Source organism: Euprymna scolopes, chromosome 19 (genome assembly GCF_053919585.1).
Source record: "Euprymna scolopes isolate OS-2025 chromosome 19, ASM5391958v1, whole genome shotgun sequence".
Taxonomy (NCBI): domain Eukaryota; kingdom Metazoa; phylum Mollusca; class Cephalopoda; order Sepiida; family Sepiolidae; genus Euprymna; species Euprymna scolopes.
The window spans coordinates 54980330-54996398 of NC_136500.1; the positions used below are offsets into that span (position 1 = coordinate 54980330).

General features: G+C 32.6%; 1 protein-coding gene across 1 annotated transcript in view; it reads right to left on the reverse strand.

The window, feature by feature from the left end:
• The window catches only part of LOC145303594 (sodium-driven chloride bicarbonate exchanger-like), a 198012-nt gene that overhangs the window by 38275 nt on the left and 143668 nt on the right, over positions 1 to 16069 (reverse strand). The window contains exon 16 of the mRNA XM_080145149.1: positions 8201 to 8269. Coding sequence (XP_080001275.1) covers positions 8201 to 8269 — 69 coding nt within the window. The remainder of the gene's footprint in view (positions 1 to 8200; positions 8270 to 16069) is intronic.

Consider the following 16069-nt stretch of genomic DNA (forward strand, 5'->3'; position numbering starts at 1 on the left):
AAACTAAGCATATATATAAATATATATATATAAATATATGTATATATATAAATATATGTATATATATATGTATATATATATATTAATTTTTTTTACATAGACATAACCAATTGTCAAGGCCAGAGTCCTCTCGAGGATATGGGTTTAGAGTGTACAGTAGTCAATTGGTCCATACAGTAATCGTGAGTAATGGAAATTCTGTAAATTTGCTAACTTAAATGGAAGGATACATCAAGAACTTGTGTACGTTGGACTTGAAGACAATCATATTGTAGTCAGCTGAAGAGCAGGGAAATGGAAGACAATTCCACAGGCGTGCAGTTCTAAGAAAGAAGCTTTGTTCATGGAATCTACGTTTAGGTTTAGGCACAGATAAAAAGTGGGGGGAATTATTGATAGTGTTTTCAGCTAGACGAGTGTTTCTTGTGAAAGTTTAGCGAGGGGGGACCATAGACTGAGGCTCAGTCGAACGCTTTCCATAAAAATAACGATACAGCAGAGACAAACTCGCAACATCTCTTCTGTGAGATAGAGGTTGCAGTGAAGAGAAAAGGACATCTCCTACGAGGCTACGAAGTCTATTTTGAACTCTATCAAGGCAGGACAAGTCCTTTCTAACAGCTCGTGCCCAGATGTGGCAACAGTACTCCATCCTTGGACGTACCTGGCTCTTATATAGATAGAGAATTGCATCAGCAGTGATTTATCTAATGGATCGATAGAAGGATCTCACCATTTTTCCAGCGGCCTTGGCAACGGATTTTATGTATGTGTTCCATTTAAGATCAGGAGTAAAGGTCAAGCCCAGAAGCTTCTCAAAATATGAGACCTCCCCAAGATGAGAGCCACTCATATCAATTGGTACCAGATGGGGACAGAACGTTGATGATGTAAAGATAGAAGCTTGATTTTAGATGTATTAAAAGTAACCAGCCACTTCTTTCCCCATTGTACCACGTGCTGAAGATCAGAGGAGAGAGAATCAGAGATAACTTGGTCGTTTACTGTCTTAGATGTGCTATTATAGATAGTAGTATCATCAGCATAAATGTCTACGAATTATGTGAGGATGCGATTTGGAAGATCATTAATGTAGATCAAGAAAAGAGTTGGGCCCAGGATGGACCCCTGAGGGACTCCAGCATTAATAGTGTGACCTGCTGATTTTTGCCCATCAACCACTACTCTTATGGACCTATCAGAGAGAAATGATTTAATGATTGAGAAGACATTTCCAGCTATACCATAGCTGGAGATCTTGTCAAGTAAACCTTTATGCCATACCCTATCAAAGGCCGTTGATATGTCAAGAGCAATTGCCCTAGAAAGGTTGCCTCTGTCGAGAGATTCGCTAATCCTATGAGATATAACTGTAAGCACATCTGCTGTAGATCTAGCAGAACGGAAACATATGTCACTAAGAAGGTTATTTTTGCTGTGATGGTTGATTACTTCTGTATTTAACACCGATTCCAGCAACTTACTCATGACGCACATGAAACTTATTGGCCTGTACTGAGAGGAAGATGAGCGATCATCTGAACTCTTAAATGCAGGGCATGCTGATGAGATTTTCCAGAGTGATTGGAAGCAATTCTCTTTAAGACAACGTTTAAACAGTTTTGTAAGTATGGGTGCTAGTTCTGGTTGAAGTTTTTTGAGTACTATAATTGGAATACCGTCAGGGCCAGTTGCTTTACTGGAATCAAGGATTTCGATTAGCTTGGCAACATCACGTACAGATATTTGTATCTCACATACCATATTTTCTTATACAGGAGGAAATATTATCGGTTTGGCTTTGTCTGATGCTGGCGAGATTACCTCAGGTCCATTGATGATAGTTGGGATAGAGCACACGCTTCTGTTCAGGATTCTGTTTGCTATTTGCCAAAACTGGTGAGAACCAAGCTGCTTAGCTGCTTTGGACTTGACGGATTTCTAGCGTCCTTTATTATTTTCCTACAATGGTTGTTGGCAGTCCTGAGAGCAGCTTTATTCTCCATACATCTATTACGTTGGAAGCAGCGGAAAAAGTGATTTATGTGCGCAATGGCAGCAGCACATTCTGGAGAGGATCATAGCTGGCTGTTAGGTTATTTTTGGAACCTTTTCGAGGGTATGAAACGGTCTATACCTACAATTAACCATTCTGTCAGGTCTGATACCATAGAGGACACATCCTTTTTACGCATGGAACGTACAGGTAGATCTGATATAAATGTACGGAAGCTATCCCAGTCAGCCATAGTGTATCGATATAATGTACGATGGAGAGATATGTCTGAGGACTTATTACATTTCATTTTTATCTTAATTGATACAATAGAGTGGTCGGAAGATTCAAGAGGAGACAGAACGGAAACTGAACATAGTTCAGGGCAAGTTGTGAGAAAAAGGTTTAGGAGAATGTCAGTGTCAGGCTCACGGGTGGATTCGGGAATAATCTGAGTGAGGTCATAAGCAATGGAGAAATCATGACAGAACCTCCCCCCATCATCGGTCTTATTTGAGTGAATCAATCATTCCACATTGTAAACATTGAAGTCTCCACATACGTGAATGTTAGCTGAAGGATAAGCAGATAGGTCGCGATCAATTTTCTCAGATATGCTTTTAACGATAGACACTCCGCTGTTGTGGGGGCGATAGAGAGTAAATATAAATGCAGTAGTATGAGCAAGTGCAAAACGGAAGCACATATAGGGCAAGTTAGGATTTTCTCTGGAGATGTCCCAACCACATGAAAAGCCATCCTTAATATAGACACATACTCAATGCCCATGGGGTTCTTGGGGGTGGGATTTTGAAGTGAGTAAGAGTATCCTTTAATTAAGAACTAATCTAAGGAAATAGTTTCTCCAATGCCAGTTTCGCTTGAAAATAATAGGTCTTGATTAGTCTCCTGTAATTTGGTCTCAACTTCGGGAAGGTTAGAACGTAGATAACTGATGTGGCAGAAGGAGAAATGGTAGTGGGGGTCTACGTTGGAAGTTGGAGATCCGGGTTTAATCGTATATATATATATATATATATATATATATATATATATATATATATATAAATAAATATATATATATACTTAAATAAATATATATATATATACTTAAATAAATATATATATATATATACTTAAATATATATATATATATATAAATAAATATATATATATACTTAAATAAATATATATATATACTTAAATAAATATATATATATACTTAAATATATATATATATATATAAATAAATATATATATATACTTAAATATATATATATATATATACTTAAATATATATATATATATATAAATAAATATATATATATACTTAAATATATATATATAAATAAATATATATATATACTTAAATATATATATATATAAATAAATATATATATATACTTAAATATATATATATATAAATAAATAAATATATATAAATAAATATATATATATATATACTTAAATATACATATATATAAATAAATAAATATATATAAATATATATATATATACTTAAATATATATATATATAAATAAATAAATAAATATATATACTTAAATATATATATATATATATATAAATATATATATATATATACTTAAATATATATATATAAATAAATATATATATACTTAAATATATATATATACTTGAATATATATATATATATAAATAAATATATATATATACTTAAATATATATATATAAATAAATATATATATATATAAATAAATATATATATATACTTAAATATATATATATATATAAATAAATATATATATGCTTAAATATATATATATAAATAAATATATATATATACTTAAATATATATACATATATATAAATAAATATATATACTTAAATATATATATATAAATAAATAAATATATATATATATACTTAAATATATATACATATATATATAAATAAATATATATATACTTAAATATATATACATATATATATGTATAAATAAATAAATATATATATACTTAAATATATACATAAATATATATAAATATATATATATACTTAAATATATATACATATACATAAATATATATGTATAAATATATATATAATATATATATACATGCATATATATACATAAATATATAAACATATACATAAATCTCTCTCTCTATATATATATATAAAAGTGAACGTGCTTGTGTGTGTACATTTCCCTACGCAATAAATCTGTCAATTTTTAGTCTACAGACTCGGAATTCGATATACAGGGTACTGACATTTGGGAAAATCGATGTGATCCGTTTTTGGCCAGAAATTTGGCAATTAAGAGGTCAAAGTTCAACGATTTGACCTTTGAGAACTCTACAAAAATCCTCCGACAATTTTTGGTCTACGCACTTGAAATTTTAGATATAGGTTCCTTGGACATGGATCTAACTTAATAACTTGATTTGAGCCCAAAACAATAAATTTTAAGGGGTCATAATAGGGGTCAAAGTTTAAAAAAATTTGACCTCTGCGGTCTCTTCCAAATTACTCTGGTCTAAATATTTGAAATTTTACATAAAGGGTATTCAGAGATAGGGCAAGCTTTTTCATCAGTTTGGGTCGAAAACTGTTAGTTACCTATATATAAATGTATGTATGTATGTCTGTTTGCATGTGTGCCTGAAACTTTCAAGAAAGGCAACGGATTTTACTAAGATCAGTATCGTTTTAAAGTTCGATATTTCATACAACAAATATCGAAAAATTGAATAAAACATCAATATTTTCCCCTTCAAGTAGGCACTTTTCTACAGGGGGGGTCACTTTTTTCGACGATAAATTTGAAAGTTATCCTCTCCTTTAGATTGTCTAGCCATAATTTTTAAAAATGTCGCTTCCGGTTTGGCGGTGGTCGTAACAGCATAAACGTTAGGTTTTACCCCGTTCTTTTCCTCCTTTTCGGTACGGATTCGAGCCTGCCTTCCTACTACCACTTTTTTTTTTTTGCTCAACATACACATCCAAACACCCTGGCAACGCCGAGCGGAAATGCTAGTATATATATATAAGTATAAATATATATACATAACTATATATATAAATTAATATATGCATAAATATATATATATATACATATACATAAATATATATAAATAAATATATACATAAATATATATATATATATATATATATATATATATATATATATATATATATATATATATATATATAATTGTGTATATTTAGGCAGAATTTTCTCATTTAGACAAATATTATTGAATAGCACGGAATTATTCTGTTTTACAATTTTCCTTTTTATTTTCTCCAATCTCCGAATAGTCCTTTTTGTGTTTTTCTCGAAATTGTATATGTTTGATCCATAATCGCGAGCGCTTTCGACAGAACTACTTCTATTATCCTCAGGCATATTGTAGAAATAAATGTAGATTGTTTTTTTAATTTACTTATATATATACATTTTTTTTCTTTTCCTAGTCACGTGGTAATTTGTTAGAAGTTAGGTGGGCGGACTTTTTTTTTTTTTTACATGTATTAAACACATTTATATATACAAGCACATATATACATTATCAAACATTTATCCCAAACATTTCAAAACGTTCCGGCTGCACTCATAATTAATATTATTTATTTGAGGCTTCTTTGTTTTAATGTACAATGCTTCGAGTATTCTTAGCCTATTTACATTTCTCTCACTCTGCAATACTCTTGTATTTTCTACCATAATTCTTCGAAATTCCCAATGTTGGCAGCCATGTCCCTTCAAATGTTGTGATATGGAGCTAGAGTCAGAGAGGTGAAGAGTCAATCTTCGCGACAAGGTGTTACTTGTTGAACCAATGTATCTACTAATATTGGAGATACACTCTCCTATTGGGCAGCTAAATTTGTAAACTACATTGGTCCTTTCCAACAGGTCATTTGTTTGCGAAATGTTGTTTTTCATTACAAGGCTTGTTGTCTATATATTTTTTTTTTATAATATATAATAAATTTTATTTTTTTATTATTTTGGGAACCACATATCTAGGATTATATTTTTAAGAATACTATCATCGATTTTTCAGTTTTTATGTAACTAGTTACGGTAATATATATTAACAGGTTGATAATTTTCTTGAATATTACTACTTTGATTCAACTTACTAATGGCTAATTTTATTTCTTTATCTACAAGAGAGTTAGGGAATTGATTATTTACTTACACTTGTTTTATATTTTTTAATTCATTAAAGAATATTTTTTGACATGATTCAAATCCGAAAATCGGAAGAGAAGCTGCATATACCTTTAATATGTTTCCATTACTCCATTTTTTCACTTATATATATACTAGCATTTCATTTTCGTTGCCTGGGTGTTTGGATGTGTGTGTTGAGCAAAAAAAAAAGTGGTAGTAGTAGGGAAGACTCGAACCCGTACCGCGATCGAACTTCAAAACGATACTGATCTTGTAAAACTCCGTCGCCTCTGTCGAAAGTTTTAGGAAGACATGCAAACATACATACATACATACATTTATATATTGGCAACTAAAAATTTTCGACCCAAACCGATTAAAAAGCTAGCCCTACCTCTGAATACCCTTTATGTAAAATTTCAAATGTTTAGACCAGAAATTGTCTGAATAATTTGGTAGAGACAACACAGGTAAGATTTTTTTTTAAAACTTTGACCCCTATTATGACTATTATGACTATTATTTATTGTTTTGGACTCAAATCAAGTTATTTAGTTAGATACATGTCCAAGGAACGTATATCTAAAATTTCAAGTGTTTAGACTAAAAATTGGCGGAGGAGTTTGGTAGAGTTCTCAAAGGTCAAATCGTTGAACTTTGACCCCTTAACAGCCAAATTTCTGTCCGAAAACGGATTATTAAGATTTTCCCAAATCTCAGTATCCTGTATATCAAATTTTGAGTCTGTAGACTAAAATTTGACAGAGTTATTACGTAGGAAATGTACGCAGACAGACACGTGCACTTTTATAGATATATAGATGTTCAGGTATATATATTTATATATATTTTTCTGTTAATAGATATATTTTTATATAAATCTATATATATTTATATATTTATATATATATATATATATATATATATATATATATATATATATATATATATTAATGTAAATATACTGTGTGTGCAAAATGAAGACTTCAAGACACGGTGTTGATGGCAACAAAATGTGTATTTCATTTTATATTACAATTGATTCAATGTCTAGTTCGACAATTTCAAGCATTATATTGTTTGAAATTTTTCAAAAATCAGCTTTTCTTCAGACTTTATGAATAAACACACTTTAGGCAATGTAGCATTTTTTAAATAGAAAGAAAAAGGCGGGACAGGAGAATCCCTAACGGGAAAAGCATGCTAGAAACATTTACCTTGGTTGTGGTTACGGAAAAGCCCATTTAAATATTAATGTATCGCCTAATTTTCGTATCCTTATTTAAGAGTTATGTGAAGTTTTTACGGGGAGCCCTAAGCCATTAAAAAAAAAAGAAATTTTTTTAAAAATATACCCCATTTGTTGGGTTCCTAAATTCCTTTATTTCCCGATGATTGATTTTTTGTAAAAATAATTTTTAAAAGTTTGGTATCTATATTTATATTATTGTGCATTGCTCCTTAATATATATATCCTTAATATATATACTCCTTAATATATATATATATATATATATATATATATATATATATATATATATATATATATATATATAATGTATTTATGTATGTGCATATATACCCATGTAGGTATATATATATATATATATATATATATATATATAAATACACACATACATATATATACGTATATATATATATATATATATATATATATATATATATATATGTATTTATATACACATATATGTATGTATACAAAAGTTAATTTATGTAGGTCTTATGATAAGAGATATTTTCCCAAGCGTGATATTAACACACGACAGAAAATTCATTTCCTTGATGTTTAAGCTAACGGACAATGTACATTTTGAAATAATTTAAAACGTAGCGAAACCTGCTCGTACACATCCGCACTACTTCCTTGACATACCGCTTGTCATATCAGCCCTTGAATTCAATGTAGTTAAGACAAATGTCATCCTGAAATGAGAGCCAAAATATGTCGGTGGACCTTTTCGAGGGAGGGGTTGTAATAAGAGAGTGAAATGGTAAACGTTGTTGGCCCACAAACCTGCATTCCGCGGAGAGACGTCACACCCATGTAGAGGAAGACACCGTACAGGACAGGCATGGGAATACACTGCAAAATAATTCAAAATGGTCAGGCATAGAAAGAGAGAATTAAGTCACATTTAGATTTTAGTAGATTTAATTAAACAGGTCATAATTTTGTCATAAGATCTCATATATATATATATATATATATATATATATATATATATATATATATATATAAATTCAATGTGTGTATGTGCGTATACGTGATGTTTGTGCATTCTATATAAAAAGGGAAGTTAAGTAATCTACATAAATCTAAAAATGTATTATCACATAAAATGTTTCCAGGAAGAGAATCGAAGTGTTCTCAAATCTCCAAGTACACCTCTAGATGTACTATGAGAGCACAACTTACATAAACTTTTAATATATACTAAAATTTTTGACATTGAAGTTCTATGTATAAAATTTAATGGGGAAAAATGGAAGCTGACTCAAATCTCTGTTCCCTCCTAAACCAGGAAGTGATGAGAGCCCAAAATATTTTAAAACGTCAAATATATCATATTTTGATGACATTTATACAATACATTTAAAATTAATCAATGAAAACAAATTATAAATGGTCCTCAATCTCTACGTTAGCTTTGTCTCGAATATCTACGTTCTCTCACTTCTAAGTAAGCCATCAGAAAAGAACAAACACCCTTAAAAATGTAAATTCTTCAAGTACTTATCTCTGATTTTTCTGAGGAGTGTTATTTTAAAAGTTGATTAACGAATGTATAAATTGGTTAGTAGGGGAAATATCAGACTGAAAACATTAAGTGTGCGATTGCAATTCTACCCCCGATTTTAAAAATATATTTATATGAAATCAAAGAATATGCTTTTCGTTTTTATAATAAAATGAAGAATTTTGGTAAATTTAGTACGTAACACTTCTTAACCTGTCTTTTTATCTGTCTGTCTTTCTCTATTCATCTCTGTCGTACCCTCTATCTGTTTATCGTTCACTATGTGCCCAGAATATGTCTAGAATGTAATAATGTTAGAAGAAGAAAGGTCCCCTTCCCTTGTAAGTAAGAAGAACATTAGATAAGTGGAAATAAGATTAGGATAGACCGAGATTTGAACTTTGTAAGCAAGGTTCAGAAATAGATTCAGAAAATGGAATGTAAGAATTTCGCATTGTTCAATTTCATATAAAATAGTTTAGATATGTTTGTAAAAAGAATTTAATTGTTCGATTCTTTCTATGAAAACTGAATTAAAATAAGGTCAGCTAGAAAATAATGAACAATGCAATTTAAATATGTTGAAAAATAGGTTAGGGAAAAATAGATTACTGAGAATTCTTTGTCTGCAGAAATGGTTTGGGAACATGTGCCGAACTTACGTATCTTTAGGCCACGTGAGTCGATCACGTTTTGAAGCCATATATGACATCATAGAAAAAATGAATTCTCAATATAGGAGCTAGAGTCGAAGATCAGGGAGACGAAGATCAGAGGCAGTCCAGATCAAAGTCAGCACAGTCAACCGGACAGAGCTGACATGAGAAAGGTCCCCCTTGGAGGCGAAGGGATAGAACATTAAACATGTAAAAACGACTTTGAATTCCTTGACGTCATCATCATTCGACTGGTCGACGTGATAATAAAGAAGTTATCATCATGTTTTTTTAAAACTGTGTCGTGTCGTCATTCAACAGAAAAAGGTAATGTGAATAATCATCTTTAATGAATTTTGTATAACCCCCATCCTAAGTAATGTGTCTCTCCATCATGAGAAATGATTATCCTCCTCTTCTGTGTCATAAGAACTGATCACCCCCTCTCTCCTCTCTAATATATGTGTTAAGAAGAAAAACCACAGAACTATATAAATGTCTCTATCTTTCCCCCATCACCATCGTATATATGTATCCGTCATCTTAAAAAGACCACTACTACACAACAATAAAGGAGTAAACCTCTATGTTTGTATGTATTTCTGTCTCTAAAAACGAAAACATATTGGGTAGTTTACCTTAAATATAAGTGTTTTTCTACATACGGTCAAATTAATCTATTTATAAGCGATGGGTTTTGGGGTATCAACATATAACTGCATAGCTAAAGTGATTTCTCTTAATATGATGTTGTATATAATACTATCTCACACTCAAACCCAGTCAACACCGGTAACCCTGTTAGTATACACACACGTATATATATATATATATATATATATATATATATATATATATATATATATATATATATATATATATATATATATATCACTTTAAAAACATCTTATTAATTTGTTTTAGCTGGGAATGAATCCCACTCTCACATTCCAAATGAGAGATCTTTTAAAGATTCTAACCGCCCTTTAAATGCAATTGTTTGTATCTCTATTGCACTAAAACGAGAACAAGTTACTTTTGTGAATTAAATAAAATAAATGGATTTCGTTAGAAATTCCGTACAGATTCTCGAATTCGACAGAAAAATTCACTAATATTGTGAGACGGACCTGAAGAAGATCAGAGGTTACATCAACCGTTGTGAGATGAGAACAATAGTCATAATCATTCAAATGGTACAAATTATCAACCGTCATGTAAAAAATTCCGAAAAAAAATGTCTTAAACAGATCTATCAAAGAGTATATACGGCATAATCACGTTGACACACCGGTTCCAGTCAAATCATCGAAGTTAAGCAGTAATGAGCCTGGTTCGTACCAAATGGATGGCGATTTAGGAATAATAAGCTTGTATAGGATGGATAAAGAGTACTACTGTTAAAGGAAATTTATAGTGCCTCCTTCCCTCCGCTAGTCCGCGGAAGGCCCTTGGGACAAGATTGAAAACCCACTTCAGCCTCCTGAACAAGGTAACGAGAGATCGTGGAAAACTGACTAATGTAATACAAAAGCAATCAGGAATAATCCGGCTTATGGTTTCGTATCCCGTTGTGTGTATCTTGTAAGGCTATTTTAAATAAAAAGATTAAAGCAGGAAACCATCAAGTAAAGATTATCTTGTAATGCTTTTTTATATAAAATATTTAATGCAAGAAACCATCAGGTAAAGCTTTTCTAGTAAGGCTTTCCTAAATAAAATGTTTATAGTAGGAAACCATCAGGTAAGCTTATCTTGTTAGGGTTTCTTACCGACAATGTTTTAAACTATCAGGTAAACCTATCTTGTAAAGCTTTCTTAAATAAGATGTTAGGTAAAGCTTATATTGCACGGCTTTTTTTAAAGACCGTGTATAAAACGGGAAACCATCAGGTAAAGCTTATCTTGTAAAGTATTCCGAAATAAAATGTTTATAGCAGCAAACCACAAGGCTTAGGTTTATCTTATAATGACAATATTTGAAGCAAGAAACCTGAAACAGTTGTGCAAAAATAAGAGTAGCAATTGAAACAGAATTTGTTTAAGTACCGGAGTAAATGTTGCAGTACGTTTATACGTCCATTTTTTGGACGATATGGAAAGTGTACTGTATTAAGTTAAACGATATGAAAAGTGTACTGTATTAAGTTAAACGATATGAAAAGTGTATCGCATTAAGTTAAACGACATGAAAAGTGTACCGCATTAAGTTAAACGATATGAAAAGTGTACCGCATTAAGTTAAACGATATGAAAAGTGTACCGCATTAAGCTAAACGATATGAAAAGTGTACTGTATTAAGTTAAACGATATGAAAAGTGTACCGCGTTAAGTTAAACGACATGAAAAGTGTACCGCATTAAGTTAAACGATATGAAAAGTGTACCGCATTAAGCTAAACGATATGAAAAGTGTACCGCGTTAAGTTAAACGATATGAAAAGTGTTCTGCATTAAGCTAAACGATATGAAAAGTGTACCGCGTTAAGTTAAACGATATGAAAAGTGTACCGCATTAAGTTAAACGATATGAAAAGTGTACTGTATTAAGTTAAACGATATGAAAAGTGTACCGCATTAAGTTAAACGATATGAAAAGTGTACCGCATTAAGCTAAACGGCATGAAAAGTGTACTGTATTAAGTTAAACGATATGAAAAGTGTTCTGTATTAAGTTAAACGATATGAAAAGTGTACCGCATTAAGTTAAACGATATGAAAAGTGTTCTGTATTAAGTTAAACGATATGAAAAGTGTTCTGTATTAAGTTAAACGATATGAAAGGTGTACTGTATTAAGTTAAACGGGTTGAGACGAAGTTCATTTACTTTTATGGACATTCTGAAATTGCCTGCACTCATCTTAATTTAAAAAGTTTATTGTTTTTGGTGTTTATTTTTGTTATCTAAAACAATGTGGTCTGGCATTTCTACTTTTTTATCGATTTTTTTTGTTTAAAATCAGTAAATTGAACGATTTACAACGAGTCCAAAGACGTACACATTATCTGTGGAAAATTTGTATGTATAATAATTTTACTCATTTATCCAAACAGGGTGGCCAATATACCTGGGATTCTCTAAAGACTTATTCTTCCCAAGATAAAAAAAGAGATAAGTATAACCCCCCCCCCAACTTACTTTTATGAATATTCCTTTCGATATATATATATATATATATACATACATATATATACACACATATATATACATATATATACATACATATATATACACACATATATATACATATATATACATATATATACATATATATATAAATATATATATATACATACATATATATATGCATACATAAATATATACACACATATATATATATATGTATATATACATGTATATACACATATATATACACATATATATATACATATATACATCTACATATATATATACATATATATACATGTATATACCCATATATATACACATATATATACATGTATATTCATCTACATATATATATACTACATATATATATACATATATATATACATATATGTATATACATATCTACATACAAACACACACACATATATAATGTATTAAGCACTCTATGTTGAGATTAAAGTCGGTTACTTAAACTCACATGCGCAGACTCGGACAGACATATGCATGGACTTGGAGTCTATATTCGAAACACCCTCCCCCTAACTAGAGAAATAAAACTAGAATCAGAGGGCCAGGCCTTTATGTGCTTCAGACTAAATATGCAACACAATATTAGCTACTTGTATTTTCTCTACCGCTCTCCCTCAAACCAAGACTGTACCCTAATAAACAAAGTCTCAGACAGCATAGATATAACACTCTCCCTCGATACTAGCGCACAAATACATGTATTTGGTGACTTCAATGTCCACCACAGTAACTGGCTAGGATTCTCAAATCACACAGACGTAGCTGGTAGCGCCACATATAGCTTCTCTATATCTCATTCCCTATCTCAATTGGTTACATTTCCGACACGTTTCCCAGACCAGCACGATCAACATGCCTCACTTCTAGATATCTTTCTGACAACGGTTCCCAATGACTGTACAACAAATGCCCACAGCCCACTCGGGAATGCTGATCACGCTGTGATAATGGTAGAAATCAGCCTAAATTCTCGCCCTAAAACTGAAGACCCACTACTCAAAACAACGAGGTATTACAAAAAGGCTGATTGGGAAGCCATCAGGGAGCTCATCAGAGATGCCCCATGGCAAAATATCTTTACTCTTCCAGCGGAACAGTGTGCAAATGAGACAACTGAATGGTTCAAAACTGCTATTGAAGCACATGTTCCCGCACGGAAATACTATAGCAAGCCCCACTCCCCCCAATGGTTTACTTCTGCTTGTGCAGCTGCCATTTGTCAAAGGCAGCATGCGTTCCGCAGATTCAACCGACATAAGTCCAGCTCAAATAAACAGAAGTTTATAGAAGCTAGAAATAATTGTAAGAGAGTGATAGACACAGCTAAGTCAGATTACTCTGAAACCACCAGAAAGCGCATCGAAGCACAGAAATTAGGAACCCGGGATTTTTGGAAAATCTACAACAGCGTAGTTAATAATGGACAGTCAATTATTCCCCCACTAACAAACAATCATGAGGTTGCTTGCACGGCAACTGACAAGGCTAATCTGCTTGCCAGTCGGTTTGCCTCAAACTCCACACTGAACTCGGTACACCACTCAGTCCCTGATTTTCCTCTGCGAACAGACGCCACGCTTGACGATTTGAAAATCACCCCTTCTCAGGTACATGCTATTATAAAAAACCTAGACACCTCTAAAGCATCTGGACCAGATCTCATCCCGGCTGTGCTATTAAAAAAATGCTCTGCCGAGGTTGCTCCAGTTCTGTCCAAACTTTACAATAAATGCCTTAACGAATCTTGTTTTCCCGACTGCTGGAAAACCGCCTCTGTGGTACCAGTCTTCAAGAATTCTGGTGAAAGAACTGACCCACTAAATTATCGCCCCATTAGCCTCCTCCCGCTTTTCGCCAAAATATTTGAGTCCTTAGTTAATCAAGTCCTAGTCCAGCACCTAACAGCTGTTAAACTCCTGACTGACAAACAATATGGATTCAGGCAAGCCCGTTCAACAGCAGATATCTTAACTGTAGTTTCTGAACGTATATACCGTTCATTGGATAAAACAGGGGAGGGTAGAGCGGTGGCCCTTGATCTATCTAAGGCTTTTGACAGGGTATGGCACGATAGTCTTCTAAGGAAAATTAGATCATATGGAATCACTGGAAGAATTCATAACGTAATTAAATCCTTCTTAAGTAATAGAAAAATCAAAGTTGTCCTCGACGGACGTACATCCAAACAATATGACATAAATGCGGGAGTGCCTCAGGGGTCTATCCTTGGACCTCTATTGTTCCTGATATTCATAAACGACCTCCCTGATAATATTGTTTCGGAGATGGGTATATTTGCCGATGACACCACTCTATATAACAGATATGAGGGGAAAACAAATGAACACATATCCAAGAAAATGGCAGAAACACTAGAGGATGACCTTCAATCCGTAGTGGAATGGGGACAAAAATGGTTAGTCTCATTCAATGCTGCTAAGACTAAGCTTGTTTCCTTCAATAACTACAAGAAACCTTCTCTACCACCAATAGCAATGGCCAAGAACACATTGCCTGAAAGTACTTCTTTTAAACTCCTCAGCCTAACGTTTACAGGGAATATGAACTGGAATAGATACATTGAGAGCATTGCCAAGGCTGCTGCAAGGAAGGTTGGCTCCCTCTACCGTGATAGAAAACTACTCACGCCTGCCAGTATCCTATACCTCTATAAGGTAACCATTCGCCCATGTATGGAGTACTGTTGTCACATCTGGGCTGGTGCATCTGCTGCTTGTCTCTCGCTCCTGGACAGGGTTCAAAAAAGAGTCGCCAACCTGATAGGTCCTGAACTGTCATCTAGGCTTCAACCTCTGTCCCATCGACGAGATGTTGCATCCCTCTGCCTGTTCTACAAATACTTCAATGGTGAATGCTCTGACGAACTGCAAACACTTGTACCTCCCCGACGTAACTACCCCCGACAAACCCGACAAGCTACTAAGTCTCATCCCTTTACAGTGGAGATCCCTAGGTGCAAGAAAGCCTTTTACTCCAATAGTTTCTTCCCCAGAACTGCGGGTCTTTGGAACTCCCTTCCGGGATTCTGCTTTCCCAACTGCAATGATATGCAGAAGTTCAAGTGTAATGTTAACAAACATCTTTCTACTCTTCTCTTTTCATAATGACCCCGCTAATTAATTCTCTAATAGTAGCCCCCTGCTTCAAAGTGGCACTGTGCCTTGTTTGGGGTGAAAATTGAATAAAAAAAAAAAAAAAAAAAAAAAGATCATGATATTACAGGGTGAACCCCCCAAAAAAACAAAAGCCAAATGGAGGCCATCTAGAACATATGCTGTAGAACGGAGAAAAAAAGGCCAAAGATCCT